At 39.6% G+C, this 20,229-nt stretch overlaps 2 protein-coding genes across 2 annotated transcripts; both read right to left on the bottom strand.

Moving 5' to 3' along the window:
* Positions 1-12,815: 12,815 nt before the first annotated feature.
* Positions 12,816-13,862, bottom strand: LOC137295300 (uncharacterized). Its single transcript, XM_067826615.1, has one exon. The coding sequence runs from the start codon at positions 13,860-13,862 to the stop codon at positions 12,816-12,818; it is 1,047 nt and encodes a 348-aa protein (XP_067682716.1).
* A 4,112-nt stretch (positions 13,863-17,974) lies between these two features.
* Positions 17,975-19,099, bottom strand: LOC137295299 (uncharacterized). The gene has a single exon (XM_067826614.1). The coding sequence runs from the start codon at positions 19,097-19,099 to the stop codon at positions 17,975-17,977; it is 1,125 nt and encodes a 374-aa protein (XP_067682715.1).
* Positions 19,100-20,229: the final 1,130 nt, after the last annotated feature.

Below are 20,229 nucleotides of genomic sequence, written 5' to 3'. Positions count from 1 at the left end.
TAGGAGCTTGCAACCCTGTTCCTGTTGCTCAATACACCACTTTGGCCCTGACTTCGCCTAGACGGGTGGTCGAATGGGCCCGGTTCGACCAATCGGCTGGTCATGCCAAGCCCTGTGCATGGATTATACTTGTATTTATCATTGCACAAATATCATTTGGAATTGGTGTACTTTGGTCTTGGCTTTATTGTGTAAAATATTTGTAATTTGAAATATGTTGTTCTGAACTTTGGGCACCCGTGGCGAGCCACCTCCTCGTGGTGGGTGCTGGGTAACGCCAAGAGCTCGCCGACACCCCCGTAGTGGACCCGGGGGGATATTTGGTCCACCAACCCGTTTGCCGTGGGTTGCGTCCCGTGTCGGTGGAGGACGGGATCCTGGTGGTTGAGGGCACTGGGGCTTTTAACTGCGTTCCATTGCCCAACACACCACTTTGGCCCTTACTTCACCTAGACGGGTGGTCGAATGGGCCCGGTTCGACCAATCGGCTGGTCATGCCAAGCCCTGTGCATGGAGTATATATATCATTGCACAAATTTTATTTGGTTTTTTACTTTCGGTCTTGGCCTATTTGTTCATTGAGCTTTTCGAATTTTAAAATGCATTTTTGAAGTTCTAAATTTTTGCCTAGAGTCTTATGTCCAGAAGGCGGTGGCTCATGGGCCAATCTGGTAGACTAATTATTTCTAATTCTTCTGCTGGAGTATATCATCCGGGTATCCTTGGTGCTGTAAGGTGGAGGCCCGCTTACTTTAGCATTGTCCTTGTGATACTCCGTGGTGGGTGGGGAGCTCGGATGATGAACCGTATTACACTAACCATGGCTTATGAAACTCCAACCAAAAAAACAAAACGTCCACTTGATATTGACCCTGTTGATACTGACCATAGACCGTCTACATCGATTGAGTATTGGCCACGTTTCATTGTGATTGAGACTCCTGATAAGACACCTTTGAAGTTGAACCCCTTTGCTGTATCCAAAGGTATTCAAGGCATTGCTGGGGATGTGAAGAACATCAGACGCTTACGTTCGGGTGCCCTGCTAGTCGAGTGTGGGAAAAAGCAGCAAGCAACAAATCTGATGAATATTAAATCTTTCGTGGGCATTCCCGTCTCGGTTTCTGCACACAAAACCTTGAATACAAGTAAAGGTATCGTGAGAGATAGAGATCGATTGTTTGATGACATGTCGGAACTTGATATAGGATCTGAAATGAAGGATCAAGGTGTTCTATATGTCAAGCGCTTTTCAACTCGCAGAAACAATGAAACCGTCAAAACAAATACGTATCTGTTTACTTTCTCATGTCCAAATGCTCCAAAATCAGTGAAGGCAGGCTACTGCAACATACAAGTTGATACCTACATCCCCAACCCGCTCAGGTGTTTTAAATGCCAGAAATATGGACACGGTGTATCTACCTGCACATTGTCTGTTGTGTGTGCTCACTGTGGTGAGAAGACACACACAACAGAAGATTGTGACAGCGATTATAAAAAATGCACCAATTGCGCAGGCGGCCATTCGTCCTTTTCTAAACAGTGTCCTATTTGGAAAGAGCAAATGGAGATCAATAAAATAAAATTTACACAAAATATCTCTTTTGCGGAGGCCAAAAAACTGGTAAAGACATCTGATCTTACAGAAAGTTATGCAACAGTAGCAAAAACATCATCGGTTTCTAGCTCTAAAACAACATCAACCACAGGCTGCCAAACTACCTTGACTTGGGTAAATTGCGATTCTCCACAGCATTTGTACCCTGCTATATCATCACAGACTGAGGAATCACTTCCTAGTACCTCAAGGTCTTATGATCACAAATCATCATCTCAGTCACACTCAAAGTCTCAATCGACATCTGATAGTCAGCAAACGGTGAAAAGTAAACCGAAGCCAAAGCCTGATGCTTCAAAACATCAAAGTGGTAGAACTCCTAAAGGGTCACAGAACAAAATTCAATTGTTCAATAAATACGGATCTCTTGAAGACATGGACGTTTCTGAAAACGTCCATTCTAGGGCACATAGCTTGTCGCCCTCTAAAAGAGTGCGGGGTAGATCCCCAATAAATCCCCCCAAAAGATAGTTTATTCCAATAATATTGTACAGTGGAACTGCAGAGGATTGAGGACTAATTTACACGAATTACAGCTATTAGTCCAAGATTTTACACCTTCAGCGTTATGTCTCCAAGAGACATATTTAAAACAAACAGATACATTTGACCTTCGTCACTTTAATACATATCATTGTTTTTCACCTCCGGGTGATAGAGCCACTGGCGGAGCATCCATTCTAGTCAGACAAAACGTTATACAAAGCCCCGTTTCACTTAATACTAATATGCAGGCTGTTGCTGTGAGAATTACTTTACATGTAGCATTTACGCTATGCTCCCTCTATATTTCGCCATCTTCGACATTTGCCAAAACTGATCTTCAAGCTCTATATGACCAACTCCCGAAGCCCTGTATTATAATGGGAGACTTAAATGGGCACAACCCACTCTGGGGTAGTGTAAATATAAACACTAAAGGGAAATTGTTGGAGGACTTTTGTTCTGACAATGATTTGTGTATTTATAATGATGGTTCCAACACATATTTACATCCTGGTACAGGGACTTATTCTGCTCTCGACTTGTCAATTACAAATTCAGAACTATTAAATGAATTCGAATGGTCAGTCCACGATGACCTCTGTGGAAGTGACCATTTTCCTACTATATTAAAAGCTGTAACTCCATCTGATGTTCCTCCATCATCAAGACGGAATTTTAAAAAGGCTAACTGGGCTTTATATGAAACACTGTGTGCTGAAAAACTTAAACCCGAACGTTTTATTGACTTTCCTGATGCTATTAAATGTTTTTCTGAGGAACTGAATTCCATAGCTGATGAGTGTATACCAAAGTCCTCTGCAGTTCCACATATTCGAAAACCATGGTTCAGCGATGAATGCAAACAAGCTAGGAAGGCAAGGAAAAAAGCAGAACATTATTTCCGTCGCCATCCTATGGTGCATAATTTAAATAAATTAAAAATTTTAAATGCTAAAGCACGGCGTACATTAAACAGAATAAACGCCAATCTTGGCAAAATTATGTATCCAAAATAAATTCACGGACACCCATGTCCAAGGTATGGAACATGGTCCAGAAAATTAAAGGTAAGGGTACTAAATCTACAGTCCATCATCTTAAACATGGAGATCAGTTACTTAGGGATAAATCAGATATTGCGAATAAACTGGGTGAAACCCTCGCTAAACACTCTTCCTCTTCTAATTATTTACCTAAATTCCAGCAATATCAAAAACAAGAAGAAAAGAAAACTATTAATTTCAATTCAGATAATGGGGAAGATTATAATGAAACATTTTCTATTCATGAACTCCATACTGCTCTTGATCAAGCTCATGACACTGCTACAGGAGCTGATAACATACATTATCAACTCCTGAAGCATTTACCAGAATTCTGTTTAGAGACGCTCTTATCAATATTTGATGATATTTGGACATCCGGGAAATTTCCTTCTTCGTGGCGTGATGCTATAGTGGTACCAATACCTAAACCTGGACGTGATCATACGGATCCATCCAATTATCGTCCGATTTCATTAACCAGCTGTGTTTGCAAGACCATGGAACGCATGATAAATAATCGACTTGTTTGGTACTTGGAAACAAATAACCTTATCACAGATATACAATGTGGTTTCCGGAAAAACAGAAGTACCGTCGATCACTTAGTGCGTTTAGAATCATTTGTGAAAAACGCGCTGATTAATAAGCAACATGCTGTGTCTATCTTTTTTGATCTTGAGAAGGCATATGACACAACCTGGAGGTATGGCATTCTGAGAGATCTACATGATTTCGGTTTGCGTGGTCGTTTGCCTCATTTCATAGGCAAATTTTTAAATAACCGACAATTTCAAGTCCGCGTGGGTTCTACCCTGTCTGATCATTACAATCAGGATCAGGGTGTTCCACAAGGCAGTATTTTGTCAGTCACACTTTTTAGTATAAAGATCAACAGTTTATCAAAAGTTTTAAACGATTCCATTGATGGATCCTTATTTGTGGATGATTTTAATATTTCTTGTCGTGGTAAAAATATGCATACCATAGAGCGGCAGTTGCAGTTATGTTTAAACAAAATAAATAAATGGTGTCTTGAAAACGGCTTTAAATTTTCTAAATCGAAAACTAATTGCATACATTTTTGTCGTAAGTACAAACCACATAAAGACCCTGAACTATCTCTAGATGGCACTCCCATTAAAGTTGTCAAGGAAGCCAAGTTCTTGGGATTAATTTTTGACTCACACCTTACGTTTCTGCCTCATATTAAATCTCTGAAAACTAAATGCCTGAAAGCACTTGATTTGTTGAAAGTGGTATCAAATTCTAAATGGGGAGGTGATCAAGCTACCCTTCTCCATCTATATCGATCACTTGTCCGTTCTAAACTTGATTATGGCTCCATCGTATATGGTGGAGCCTGCAACAGCAACTTAAAAGTATTAGATTCTGTTCATCATCAAGGTCTAAGACTTTGTCTTGGGTCCTTTAGAACCTCTCCTGTTGACAGTCTATATGTTGAAGCCGATGAACCATCTCTTACACAACGTCGTATAAAATTATCTTTACAATATATCACGAAGCTATACTCTAACGAATCTAACCCTGCATATAACTGTGTTTTCAATCCTCTCTACGAGGACTTGTACAACAAAAAGTCTTCTCTTGTTCCACCTCTCGGGCACAGAATTAAACCCTTTCTTTCTTCGGCTGGCATTGAGCTGGAAAACATAGCTCCTTCCCGTCTTCTTTCTTCTTCTCCTTGGCAGTTGGTTAGGCCACAAGTTGACCTAACATTAACGACTTTTAAAAAATCAGAAACGAATGAATTACAGTATAAACAAGAATATAATCAACTGAAACATCAATATAGCAATTACAAACCCTTATTTACAGATGGATCCAAGGACGGTGGCGCAGTGGCTTGTGCCACTGTCATTGGATCCAGAACAATATCTTCTAGATTACCAGATAATAGTTCTATTTTTACAGCAGAAGCTAACGCCATATTAACAGCTCTTAAATATATTCAAAGACACCCGAAACGTAAACAGTATATAATCTATTCAGACTCTCTTTCTTGCCTTCAGGCTATTAAAAATCTTTCTTGTAAACATCCACTTTTAATTGAAATTATTGAACTGTATAATAATCTTGCTACTGGCCAATACGACATCGTCTTCTGTTGGTTACCCAGCCATGTAGGCATTTCCGGTAACGCAATGGCCGATCTTGCTGCCAAGGCAGCACTCAACAAATCTGTGACACCACTTCTTCTTCCCTACACTGATTATAAAGCTACCATTAGATCTTATATCCATGATCTGATGCAGAAGAAGTGGGACACCCAAGTTGGTATAAATAAATTACATGAGATAAAACCTTACATTGGTTATACCCACTTGGCTTGTCAGTCCAGATTTGAAGAGGTCATACTACGACGATGTCGTATTGGCCACACTAGATATACTCATGCATACCTGTTAAAAGGTGAGGATCCTCCATTTTGTATCCCTTGTGATGAGAGAGTCACGGTCAAGCATATTCTGCTTGACTGTGTCGAATTCTCCATCACAAGGGATATGTATTTTACAGTTAAAACGATGAAGGATCTTTTTACCAGCGTTAGTTTTCATTTAATTATTGGTTTTTTAAAAGAAATTGATTTTTTGATTGAATTGTGAGCAATATGTTTCTGTAAAAAGATATATTTTAATAATTGGTAGTTTGGATTCGTAACTAGAATTGTTAGTGGCTGTACCCTCAAAGGGGGTTGAAGCATTGTAAAAATATTGTCCTCCTGAGAGGGTACGTAAGTCCAAAAACATTCATAGTAAATTTAATTCTACCAGGCTTTTAATCGTAGTATTCCTGTTGTTTTAATTGTGGCTAGCATATTGTACACTCGCCAGCGGCTGAAGGGATGGTGTAAATCCAACTAGGGTCCATGCAGGTAGCAAAGGTACTGTAAGTCCCCATGGTCCCTAGTATGGTGACCTACCTTCTGTTGCTGGCGATCTATAGTCTGTTTTTATATTGTATTGTCTGAATATTGATATTAGTTTTAACTTTCCAAGCTAGTTTTAATTCAAATTGTGATACTGTAGTTGTTTTACTGTCCTTTGTCGACAGGTTTTATAACACACATATTCGTTTTCAGTGGTCTGTTCCCGTCACGATATGGCTGAAATATTGCCGATGTGACATTAAATATTAACTCACTCACTCACTCACTCACTCACTGAACTTTGCCTAGAGTCCTATGCCAGAAGGCGGTGGCTCATGGGCCAATCTGGTGGAATTATTAATCTTTTGATTCTTCTGCTGGAGTATATCATTCGAGTATCCTTGGTGCTGCAAGCTGGAGGCCCGCTTGCTTTAGCATTGTCCTTGTGATACTCCGTGGTGGGTGGGGAGCTCGGATGACGAACCAATATACCCCTAACAAAAAAACCAAACGTCAATTGGAAAATGACGATCAGCATCGACCCTCTGTACAAATTGATCACTGGCCGCGTTTTTTGATTATTGAAACACTTGACAAGACTCCTTTGAAATTAAATCCCTTTGCAATTTCAAAAGGCATCTCTGGCATTGAAGTTTGCGATCAGGTTCACTGCTGATTGAATGTAGCAGAAAACAACAAGCTACCAACCTGTTATCAACTGATATGTTTGTCGGAATCCCTGTATTAGTATCTGCCCACAGAACACTGAATACAAGCAAAGGTATAGTTCGAGACCGTGAGCGTCTTCTAGCAGACATGACTGAGCTCGATATAATGTCCGAGATGAAAGATCAAGGTGTATCTTTCGTCAAACGTTTCACAACACGGAGAAATAATGAGACTGTCCAAACCAATACATATTTGTTTTCATTTTCAGCTCCAACACCTCCAAAGTCAATCAAAGCAGGTTACTGCAATCTCAATGTTGACATATATATTCCAAATCCCCTGCGCTGCTTTAAGTGTCAAAAGTACGGACATGGTGTTAATACTTGCACATTGTCTGTTACATGTGCTCACTGTGCTGAAAATACACATGTAACCGAAGATTGTAACAGTATTCAGAAAAAATGTGCAAACTGTTCAGGAAATCATTCATCCTTTTCGAAAGAATGTCCCATCTGGAAAAAGCAAATGGAAATTAATAAAGTCAAATTCTCCAGGAACGTCAGTTTTGCTGAAGCAAGAAAGATTGTACAATCTACTGAGCACACTGAAACGTACGCCTCTATCACAAAAACATCTGAAACCTTATCAAAAGGAACAACTACGCCAGTACTAACTTCGTCAAGCTCATGTCAGACTGACCTCACATGGGTACATTCAGATATTCCTGAGTCTATCTCACCTGATCTTCCACAGTCTATCTCAGAACAGTCAACTCAGACAGATACAGCTCAGTCTACGCACAAGACTATAACTCCTTCGACTACAACTCCTTCACAGTCTGATAGACATGATAAACAAACTGTAAAATCGAAATTCAAGACAAGGCCAGAAACTTCGAAATCAAATCGAGCACCAAAGGGGTCAGATAATAAAATCAAATTGTTTAACAAGTTTGGATCACTTGAAGAAATGGATGTATCGGATCACATCCATCCCAGGGCACATAGCTTGTCGCCCTCCAAAAGAGTGCGGGGTAGATCCCCAATAAATCCCCCCAAAAGATAGTTTATTCCAATAATATTGTACAGTGGAACTGTAGAGGACTGAGGACTAATTTACATGAATTACAGCTATTAGTCCAGGATTTTACACCTTCAGCGATATGTCTCCAAGAGACACATTTAAAACAAACAGATACATTTGACCTTCGTCATTTTAATGCATATCATTGTTTTTCACCTCCGGGTGATCGAGCCACTGGTGGGTCATCCGTTCTAGTCAGACAAAACGTTATTCAAAGCCCTGTTTCACTAAATACTAATATGCAGGCTGTTGCAGTGAGAATTACTTTACATGTAGCGTTTACACTATGCTCGCTCTTTATTTCGCCGTCTTCGACGTTTGCCAAAACTGATCTGCAAGCTCTCTATGACCAACTCCCAAAACCCTGTATTATAATGGGAGATTTAAATGGGCACAACCCACTCTGGGGTAGTGTAAATATAAACACTAAAGGGAAATTGTTGGAGGACTTTTGTTCTGACAATGACTTATGTATTTATAATGATGGTTCCAACACATATTTACACCCTGGTACAAGGACGTATTCTGCTCTCGACTTGTCATTGACAAATTCAGAACTATTCAATGAATTCGAATGGTCAGTCCACGATGACCTCTGTGGAAGTGACCATTTTCCTACTATATTAAAAGCTGTAACTCCATCTGATGTTCCTCCATCATCAAGGCGGAATATTAAAAAGGCTAACTGGGCTTTATATGAAACACTGTGTGCTGAAAAACTTAAACCCGAACGTTTTATTGACGTTCCTGATGCTATCAAATCTTTTTCTGATGAACTGAATTCCATAGCTGATGAGTGTATACCAAAGTCCTCTACAGTTCCACACATAAGAAAGCCATGGTTCAACGATGAGTGCAAACAAGCTAGGAAGGCAAGGAAAAAAGCAGAACATTATTTCCGTCGCCATCCTATGGTGCATAATTTCAATAAATTTAAGATTTTAAATGCTAAAGCACGGCGTACTTTTAAACAGAACAAACGCCAATCTTGGCAAAATTATGTATCCAAAATAAATTCTCGGACACCAATGTCCAAGGTATGGAACATGGTCCAGAAAATCAAAGGTAAAGGTACTAAATCTACTGTCCATCATCTTAAACATGGAGATCAATTGCTTACTGATAAATCAGATATTGCAAATAAACTGAGTGAAACCCTTGCTAAACACTCTTCCTCTTCAAATTATGTACCTAAATTTCAGCAATATCAAAAACAACAAGAAAAAAAACTATTAATTTCAATTCTGATAATGGGGAAGATTATAATGAAACGTTTTCTATTCATGAACTCCATACTGCTCTTGATCAAGCTCATGACACTGCTACAGGAGCTGATAACATACATTATCAACTCCTGAAGCACTTACCAGAATCCTGCCTAGAAACGCTTCTCAATATTTTTGATGATATTTGGACATCAGGTAACTTTCCTCCGTCATGGCGTGACGCCATAGTAGTACCAATACCTAAACCTGGACGTGATCATACGGATCCGTCCAATTATCGACCTATTTCACTAACTAGCTGTGTTTGCAAGACCATGGAACGCATGATAAATAATCGACTTGTTTGGTACTTGGAAACAAATAATCTTATCACAGATATACAGTGTGGTTTCCGTAAAAACAGAAGTACTGTCGATCACTTAGTGCGACTGGAGTCATTTGTTAAAAACGCACTAATTAATAAACAACAGGCTGTGTCTATCTTTTTTGATCTTGAAAAAGCATATGACACAACCTGGAAACATGGTATTTTGAGGGATTTACATGACTTTGGTTTGCGAGGTCGTTTGCCTCAATTTATTGCCAACTTTTTAAACGACAGACAATTCCAGGTCCGTGTGGGTTCTACCCTGTCTGATCATTACAATCAGGATCAGGGTGTTCCACAAGGCAGTATTTTGTCTGTCACTCTTTTTAGCATCAAGATCAACAGTTTATCAAAAGTTTTAACCGATTCAATTGATGGATCGCTTTTCGTGGATGATTTTAATATTTCTTGCCGAGGTAAAAATATGCATGCTATTGAACGGCAACTGCAGTTGTGTTTAAACAGAATAAATAAATGGTGTCTTGAAAACGGCTTCAAATTTTCGAAGTCCAAAACTAATTGTATACATTTTTGCAGAACATATAAGCCACATAAGGACCCTGAACTATCTCTAGATGGCACGCCCATCAAAGTTGTAAAGGAGGCCAAGTTCTTGGGATTAATTTTTGACTCGCATTTAACGTTTCTACCACATATCAAATCCCTCAAAACTAAATGCCTGAAGGCACTTGACTTGTTGAAAGTCGTTTCAAATTCTAAATGGGGAGGGGACCAAGCTACCCTCCTGCAACTTTATCGATCACTGATCCGGTCAAAACTTGATTATGGCTCCATTGTATATGGTGGAGCCTGTAAAAGCAACCTGAAACTTTTAGATTCTGTTCACCATCAAGGTCTAAGACTTTGTCTTGGCTCCTTTCGAACTTCACCTGTTGACAGCATGTACGTTGAGGCCGATGAGCCATCTCTTGAGCAGCGACGTATCAAATTAGCTTTACAGTATGTAACAAAATTATATTCCAGTGAGTCAAACCCTGCATATAACTGTGTTTTCAGTCCTAACTTATACTTATACAATATGAAATCTTCGCTTGTACCGCCTCTTGGTTTAAGAATTAAACCATTTCTTGCTGCTGCCGGCATTGAGCTGGAAAATATAGCTCCTTCCCGTCTTCTTTCTTCTCCTCCTTGGCAGTTGGTTAGGCCAGCAGTGGACCTAACATTGACGAGGTTTAAAAAATCAGAAACTAATGAATTACAGTATAAACAAGAATATAATGACTTGAAACATAAATATAGCAGTTATAAATCCTTATTTACAGATGGGTCCAAGGACGGTGGCGCAGTAGCTTGTGCCACTGTCATTGGATCCAGAACAATATCTTCTAGATTACCCGATAATAGTTCTATTTTTACAGCAGAAGCTAACGCCATATTAACAGCTCTTAAATATATTCAAAGACACCCGAAACGTAAACAGTATATAATCTATTCAGACTCTCTTTCTTGCCTTCAGGCTATTAAAAATCTTTCTTGTAAACATCCACTTTTAATAGAAATTATTGAATTGTATAATGATCTTGCTACTGGCCAATACGACATCTTCTTCTGTTGGTTACCCAGCCATGTAGGGATCTCTGGTAACACATTGGCTGACCTTGCTGCTAAAGCAGCACTCAACAAATCTGTGACATCACTGCTTATTCCTTACAGTGATTACAAAGCCACGATTAGATGTTATATCCGTGATCTGATGCAGAAGAAGTGGGACACCCAAGTGGGTATGAATAAATTACATGATATAAAACCTTACATTGGTTATACCCACTTGGGTTGTCAGTCCACATTTGAAGAGGTTATTCTACGACGATGTCGTATTGGACACACTCGATATACTCATGCGTACCTGTTAAAAGGTGAGGATCCTCCTTTCTGTATCCCTTGTGATGAGAGAGTTACAGTCAAGCATATTCTGCTTGACTGTGTTGAATTCTCCATCACAAGGGATATGTATTTTTCAGTTACAACAATGAAGGATCTTTTTAACACCGTAAGTTCTCATTTAATTCTTGGATTTTTAAAAGAAATTGATTTCATCTTTGAATTTTGATTATTATGTTCTGTAGATAGCTGTATTTTAATTCATGGTAGTTTAGATTAGTAACTAGAATTGTTAGTGGCTGTACCCTCAAAGGGGGTTGAAGTACCGTAAAATTATTGTCCTCCTGAGAGGGTACGTAAGTCCCAAAACATTTGATGTAAATTTAAGTCTACCCGGATTTAGACTTCCACTGTTTTAGTTTATGTGTATTTTTAATTTTTGGCTAGATATGACTAAATTGCTAACAGCTGGGGGGATGATGTAAATCCAACTAGGGTCCATGCAGGTAGCAAAGGTACTGTAAGTCCCCATGGTCCCTAGTATGGTGATCTACCTTCAGTTGTTGGCAATCTATAGCCTGATTTTATATTGTATTGTCCGAATTATGAAATAAGTTTTAACTTTCCACACTAGTTTTAATCATATTTGTGATATTCTAGTTGTTTTACTGTCCCTCGTTGACAGGTTTTTATAGTATCCATATATTTCACTTCAGTATTAAACGTTCTCGTCACGATATGGCTGAGATATTGCCGATGTGACGTTAAATATTAACTCACTCACTCACTCACCTCGCATTCCATCTAAGACCCAAGAAGTAAGTGACTGAGTTTTGTTTTAGGTCGCTTTTAGCAACATTCCCGCCACAATTGAGAGAAGCAGCCATTTTTACGACTGATTGCCACTCATTTATACATCATATTATGTTCTGCTGTGACGGCTATGCGTACGAAACAATGTGAGGCAGGTTCAGATTAAATGATTAGGTGCGACTCTTCACATTCACTCGTGACACTTGATCTACCAGCAAGCGCCACTGCATCTGCAAACTATTACACTGACAATGTTCAAAACCCACTGTGTTGCAGAATCAACAAAACTATCTATATCAAGCATTGTAACAGAGACAGATACCCACATTGTTGGCTCAATAAATCCCATTGATCGTATCAGGTAGGTCTCTTAAGGAGCTTATCAGTAAAACGTATGACGCTTTGGTCTTTTATGGGTACGAATTCTCACACCACCAGGACACTAACGGTCTCTAGCTTATCAGTAAAACGTATGACGCTTTGGTCTTTTATGGGTACGAATTCTCACACAACCAGGACACTAACGGTCTCTAGCTTATTAGTAAAACGTATGACGCTTTGGTCTTTTATGGGTACGAATTCTCACACCACCAGGACACTAACGGTCTCTAGCTTATTAGTAAAACGTATGACGCTTTGGTCTTTTATGGGTACGAATTCTCACACCACCAGAACACTAACGGTCTCTAATTACTAAAAAAAACCCCCAAAACACATTTCACATAATAATGGCGAATGTTCACCCATGCCAATTATTATCTTATTATTATTATTATTATATGGTCGGGATTTTACAACTGAAAATGTCACTTACTGCATCGTGAACACCGGAGCTGCACATTGCTGACACAAGGGTGCACACAACACTACCTCCAAGCCAAAACACATTAACGGCGATGACGAAAATATCCAGTGGTCCGTTGATCATTTGGTAGGAAACAAAACAGGCAAGAAATATGTCAAGTAGGAAACGTACTCCTAGAAGCCATTTGAAGCTTCTATTTACGATGTCCACAGCCTGGCACAGTTGGGTGTAGTGAAATCTGAGTTCTGGCAGCTGATCAGGGAAGTGTCCATCAGCTTCCTCGATCCTCTTTGATATGACACTTCCTAACTGTAAGAACTGTGCTCGAATGACACGAGCAATAATGCCAATAAAAACAATCGGAAAAAGCCAGACGCCAGATTGAAACACGTGCATGACTAGGTTGAAGATGATCACCCACTGCGACTCTGGGAATGGTCTTGCAAAAGCTTTGATGTAAACCAGTGATATGGGTAAATTGCAAAACATGATGATGCAGAGCGCAGCAACGTTGAAAGTACCGAGAAACCAGCCAGATGCTGTACCAATTTTCAAATATTGTTCTGGAAATTTCGACCCACAGCCCATGTTGTCTCTTAAAGGACACTGGAACACAGAATCCCAATGCTTGTAGAAGGAACGAAGGTGTGTAAGCTTCTGACATGAAGCGATTATAATAGAAGCGCTAAGAGCACAAAGCAACACCCATGTCGTTAAAATAATCCGTAGTGGCAAACCATCATCAAGAGGGAACAACCCAACTGCACATCGGCCAAAGTTGAACCACAGTAAGAGGAGAACGGTGTAACAGTACAGGCGGTTGACGGAACGCCACCATCCAGGCGGGTTGGCTCGTGAAGGATATGTTTCCGATGGTTCCACTTTGTTTTTTGCTTGCGATGGATCGAAGTAAATCCCCAATATTTTCATTGACACTAAAAGTGGTTTCAGTCCATCCTCAATGGATGTGAAGGGATCTTTTCTTCGACCAGTTTGTGTAATGGTTCCCTTGTTCATCTTTGATTTCTTCGCAGACAAGACAAGCCAGTTAGAAGCCGATTAGAAGCGGATATGCAACTCGTCCATGCAGTCAGTATTCACTTCATCAATGCTTCTCAGTTAAACCAACCTACAAGTGTTATTGCTATCAGCTGTACACGCCAGCAGTACAGTTAGGTCCCTTTTATCCACGTGGCTCTGTCAACCTGAGAAGGGAGGGGTATTCAATATTCATTGTCGAACGGACATCCCTCGTCTATTATCAGAAATACGAGCATGTGTATAACGAATCGAAGCCCAGCAAGCAATACATCTGGGGACTACTTCAGTCAGCTTCGATCCCCATTCAGTCAACATTGACCATTCTCGGCATATTGTTCTTGGTTATTAATGTCTAGCATGTTTAACGACCGGGTCACCATTCTAATATACCAACAATAGTATTTGTTACCTTGAATGGTGGATTCTAAATAGTCTCATTCTGTTATTTTTCAATGTATCAGTTCACATGCGAGAACATTTCTTGTGTTCATCGCTAGAATTGCTATTTCCACTACATTGGCAACATACAAGCCACATTTATATCTCTCGAATTACTGATGCCTTGTCCATATAATTACGATATTTTCCAAAAGGAAGATGTGTCTGTATGCTTAAGTACTGGGGATTTAAGTGGTGATTCCGTCCTAGAAAAATGACACGTGGTTGCAGTTATGGCGTTTGAATTCCTACATCATATTTTACCTGCTGATATAAACTGGTATGTTCAATTATGTATTAGTTATAGACAGGAGACTGGTTATAATGTTTGTATTCTATATCTATCAAGATCAATATTATAGTTTATACCATATGAGCTATATTGCTACCAGCAAACAAAGAGCAGCTCATTCCTGATCATAGGGACTTGTCATACTGAAGATTCCTGCATAACTCCCAGCAGGATTGGAAACATCAGTTTGGTGACTGGTACTTTTACACAAACGTCGCCAAAAATTTAAACATGTCGAAATATGAAAGATAAAAGTCCGGTTGTCTGCAACGAACTATTTGGAATGAAATGCTATTATTAGAGGATAATGCATTCACGGGAGGTGGGGTAACCCAGCGGTTAAAATTAATGGGTTCGATTCCATACATCTGTACAATGTGTGAAGCCCGTTTCTGTTGTTCCCCACAGTATTATTGTTGGAATATTGCTCAAAACCCAACTCAGTAATTTACGATTTGAACATTGTAGTAATTCAATTTATTTCATCTGTATTTTTGTCATGTGGTCCAAAGTACCATTGATTGTGACGACATAGTCGTAACACGCGAAAGGAAGAACACATGTACATCTTCGTGATAAGGAAAACACGTGTAAAATGAAAATGTAATAGAAGTTCAGGTTTGGAGATGTTTTGCACTGAAATCAGATTGACTTTGAAATTGATACGATGTAAATATTTCGTTTCGAGATCCGCATACCTTTCACATACAAATAATAGTGAGTGAGTGAGTTAAAAGTTATAGTCACATAGTCACGTCGGCAATATTTCAGTCTCATCATGACTACGACAAGTTGTAACTTCACCATAAATACATGTAAATTATAAAAACCTGTCGACGAAGGACAGTAAAACGAACTAGACTATCACTGTATGTGAGAAATAAAACTAGCATCTATCTCTAAAATTGGATTCCAAATTCTAACAAAACAGTATAAAAAATGGGCTATAGCTTACCAACAACTGAAGGTAGATCGCCATACCAGTGACCTTGGAGACTTACGTACATTCGCTTCCTGCATGAGCCCCAGCCGGATTTACATCATCCCTCCAACTGTTAACAATTTACACATATCTAGCCATAAATGAAAATACACATATTCTACGATTAGAATGGTGAAAAGTCTAAATGTACTCAGGGTACTTAAGTCCCAAAACATTTGTCAGGAGGACAATACTATTACAGTACTTAACCCCCGTCGAGGATACAACCACTAACAATCGGCAGCATAAACACAACAGTTTACTTCATGTAATGAACAGTCCGCAGAAACTTTCCTAGAAATAATGTCATTTAATAAATCAATTTCAGTTTTGGGAAAAGATTGACTGGTTTGTTTGATTGGCCTCCGTTTTTTCAAAAGTATAACAGATATTTCATCATAAATAGAGTGAAACAAAATATACACAGGGTTTTCTGAAAGGTCAGCAATTGACTAAGAGGAAGAGTGAGGGTCCAAAATTTCGGGGCCAATTGGCTTTACGCCGGAAGAATTTGTTTCGGGAAGAGGAAATAGGTTCACGCGGATGTCCATTAAAAAGTTTGGGATCTACTGTCACTTGAGCATCCTGCTCATGCAAAGGTTCCTGACGGGCACCAGTTGGGGGTTGAACTGGGTCACGGGGCATAAGATGTTTAAGCCGCCGAAGTTGATCTCGGTTATAATCTCATTGTTTCAGGTACTGCAATCACGAATGTCTGGTTTGTTGAGCAAATCACACGTATCAATTTCACACGTGCACCTTGCCCACCTGGCTGTTCTACCAGCAAGAGCCCCCCCCTCGTACAAAATAGCAAAGGTGACAAGAAAATGATGATCGTTTGTTAAACAACTTTTTTTATTCGGGTGTACCAAATTATGAGACACATCATCAGAGTTGGTCTGTCGATTTCATGTGGCTGTGCAAAATGTGGTTTTTGTTGCAATTATTAGATTTTGTGTTAGTGAGTCAGTTCATCGGTCTCAAATGGAATCAAACGGACTGTGCAGGCTTCTACAACGCTCGCTTCCCACTCACAAACATCCCTAGCACGAACGACGGGTTCCAGTGGAAATCTGTGCATGGTGACACCATCACCCCGACCACTTTGAGGAAGTGACAGCAACGCAAATTTCGGCATGTGTTTGTTGACGTCGAGAAATCAGCAAAGATGAGTTTGCTACACACTTACACGACTAACTGAAAATCCTTCTTCACATTAGGTCACTTTCGCCCCGCTGCAGTGCACAGAGTTACGCCACCCGTCTGTGGTGTCGTTGGCGGGCGAGAGTGAAGCAGACGACTTTTGGGCAACTTTTAATCGATCGTATCACTTAACCAAAACGTTTTATGGAATGAATGTGGTGTTCCGCTATGCACAAGTCTTTCCATGGTTTAAGGCTTAAGACTTAAAAGAAGGGGTGCGTGGGATTGCACACTTCATTTTCATAATATGAATTTACACTCTGGTCACTTTTTCCTACCAGTTTAACATATCTTTGACAAGTGTCCACGACGAATACTGTCCGAGTGTGCAACAAATGGAACAGGGATGGACATCTAGTCTCCACGATGAGCTTGCTACTGCTTCTCACCTCGCATTTCATCTAAATGAGTGAGTTTGGTTTTAGGGTCTTTTAGCAATATTGAGAGAAGCAGCCATTTTTGCGACTGATTGACAAGTCATCATACGATGTTCTGCTGTGACTGCTGTGACGGTAAGTCGCCATGGTCCCTAGTGTGGTGATCTACCTTCAGTTGTTGGTGATCTATAGCCATACTGTTTTAGATATAATTACTAGTTTTACATTCTTCTCTGTGATATTCTAGTTAATTTTACTGTCCTTCGTTGACATATTTTTCAATATGCCATTAATTAATATGCATTTTGTAATTCATCGTTCTCTTCACGGTATGATTGAAATAGTGCCGATGTGACGATAAATTTTAACTCATTCACTCACTCTGCTGTGGGGACGAAATAATGTCAGGTATGTTCAGATTAAATAATTAAGTGCAATACTTCACTTTCTCCCGTAATACTCACCACGTGACACTACATCTACCAGCATGCACCACTGCATCTGCAAACGATTACACTGACAACCCATAGTGTTGCATAATCGACAATACTATCTGTATCGAGCATTGTAACGGAGACAGATACCCACATTGTTGGCTCAATAAATCCCATAGATCGTCCCAGGTAGGTTGCTTAAGGAGCTTTTAATGGAAAAGTATGACGCTTTCACCTTTTGTGGGTACGAATTCTCACACCACCAATACACTGACGATCTCTCATTACACAAAATACACATTTCACATAATTATGGCAAATGTTTACTCACGTCAATGATTATCTTGCTGTAGAATCAAACCTCAACCCCAAAACGGCCTCAAGCCATTCAGTGAATCCATACCCAACCCACCAATATCAATCCCGCATCCATCAAATAAATAATATGGTCGGGAGTTTACAACTGAAACTGATATGTCACTTACTGCATCGTGAACACCGGAGCTGCACATGGCTGACACCAGGGTGCCCATAATACTACATCCAAGCCAGAATACATTAACGGCGATGAAGAAAATATCCAGTGGTCCGTTGATTATTTGGTAGGAAACAAAACAGGCAAGAAATATGTCAGGAACAAAACGCGCACCAAGAAACCACTTAAAGCTTCTATTTACGATGTCCACAGCCTGGCACAGTTGGGTGTAGTGAAATCTGAGTTCTGGCAGCTGATCAGGGAAGTGTCCATCAGCTTCCTCGATCCTCTTTGATATGACACTTCCTAACTGTAAGAACTGTGCTCGAATGACTCGAGCAGTTATGCTAATAAATATAATCGGGAAAATCCAGGCCCCTGATTGAAACACCTGCATGACTAGGTTGAAGATGATCACCCACTGCGACTCTGGGAATGGTCTTGCAAAAGCTTTGATGTAAACCAGTGATATGGGTAAATTGCAAAACATGATGATACAAAGAGCAGTAACGTTGAATAGACCAAGAAACCAGCCAGTTGCTGTACCAATTTTCAAATATTGTTCTGGAAATTTCGACCCACAGCCCATGCTGTCTCTTAAAGGACACTGGAACACAGAATCCCAATGCTTGTAGAAGGAACGAAGGTGTGTAAGTTTTTGACATGCAACGACTGTAATAGTAGCATTGAGAGCACAAAGCAACACCCATGTCGTTAAAATAATCCGTAGTGGCAAACCTTCATCAAGAGGGAACAACCCGACCGCACATCGGCCAACGTTGCACCACAGTAATAGAAGAACAATGTAACAATAGACACGGTTAACAGAGCGCCACCATCCAGATGGGTTGGCTCGTGAAGGATATGTTTCCGATGGTTCCACTTTGTTTTTCGCTAGTGTAGGATCGAAGTAAATCCCCAATATTTTCATTGACACCAAAAGCGGTTTCAGTCTGTCCTCAATGGATGGGAAAGGATCTTTTTCCATTTGTGTAACGGGCCCCTTGTTCATCTTGGATTTCACAGCAGACAAGTCACGCCAGCTATATTCCGATCAGTCTTATTGCTATTAGCTGAAGACGCCACCAGCACAATTATGTCTCCTTCGTCCAGTTTCCAACCAGACAAAGAATGGTTATCCAATATTCACCATTGAATGTACAGTCCCAGTCTATTATCAGAAATACGACAATGTGCATACCAAATCGATGCCCAGAAAGCAATACATCTGAGGAATAGTTCAATCATTATGCAGTAAGTCAACAGTGACCATTCTCGTTGGCACATTGATTGCATTAATAGTTCTGGTTATTATGGTCTAGCATATACAACGACCAGACCATGATTCTAAAACACCAATAATATTATTTGTTACCAGTCAGTGATTAATTATAAATAGATGAGAGACGGTCTATTATTTTCAAGGTATCCGTTGGCATTTAGAGAACACTTCTCATACCACAATCAAATATATCGAATAATTTGTGAACTGTCCGTACAATTACGATATTTTCCGGAAGGGAGATAAGTGTGTATGTACTATGGACCTATTCCGTACTGTTGATTCCGTCCTAGAAGAATTGGATACGTATACTTGCCTATTCTGAATACCATTAAATTCTTAAATGATCTGTTACCTTCTGATATACACTGGAACATTCAGTTATGTTTTAGTCATACACAGAAGATTGGTTCTGATGTTTGTTTGCTGTATCTATTTCAATCACTGTATGCTGTGTGACTGGGCAGGTTTAAATGGAAAATGCAGTCGACTTAATATAGGATGAGTGAGTGAATTCAAAGTAGAGATCACATCGTCAATATTGTAGAGATAGTGACGAGTAGAGTTTTGTTAAATTTATGAATTATCTGATTAAATAATTTGCAATATATATTGCAATATGAGTCTAAACTATTAAAAATGTTAACATTTTCTATCTAACACAAAGATCAACATTACAGGTTGTAGCATTGATCTGTAACTCAATTCAAAGGCATGTCAAGTGTTTATGGAAAAAAAGCATTTGGTGCTTATGCGTCAATTTAGGAAATGTAATTGTAATCTATCACCCATGAAATATTATGAACGCTTTTCTAAGGCCTTGGAAGCTGTAACCCCGATAATGTTTGAACACGAGTCGT

Source organism: Haliotis asinina, chromosome 8, assembly GCF_037392515.1.
Source record: "Haliotis asinina isolate JCU_RB_2024 chromosome 8, JCU_Hal_asi_v2, whole genome shotgun sequence".
Taxonomy (NCBI): Eukaryota; Metazoa; Mollusca; class Gastropoda; order Lepetellida; family Haliotidae; genus Haliotis; species Haliotis asinina.
This window is presented reverse-complemented; position numbering and strand designations above follow the sequence as displayed.

Excerpts from the sequence above, each read along its gene's own strand:
- LOC137295300 (XM_067826615.1), bottom strand. The coding sequence starts at position 13,862 with ATGAACAAGGGAACCATTACACAAACTGGTCGAAGAAAAGATCCCTTC.
- LOC137295299 (XM_067826614.1), bottom strand. The coding sequence starts at position 19,099 with ATGAACAAGGGGCCCGTTACACAAATGGAAAAAGATCCTTTCCCATCC.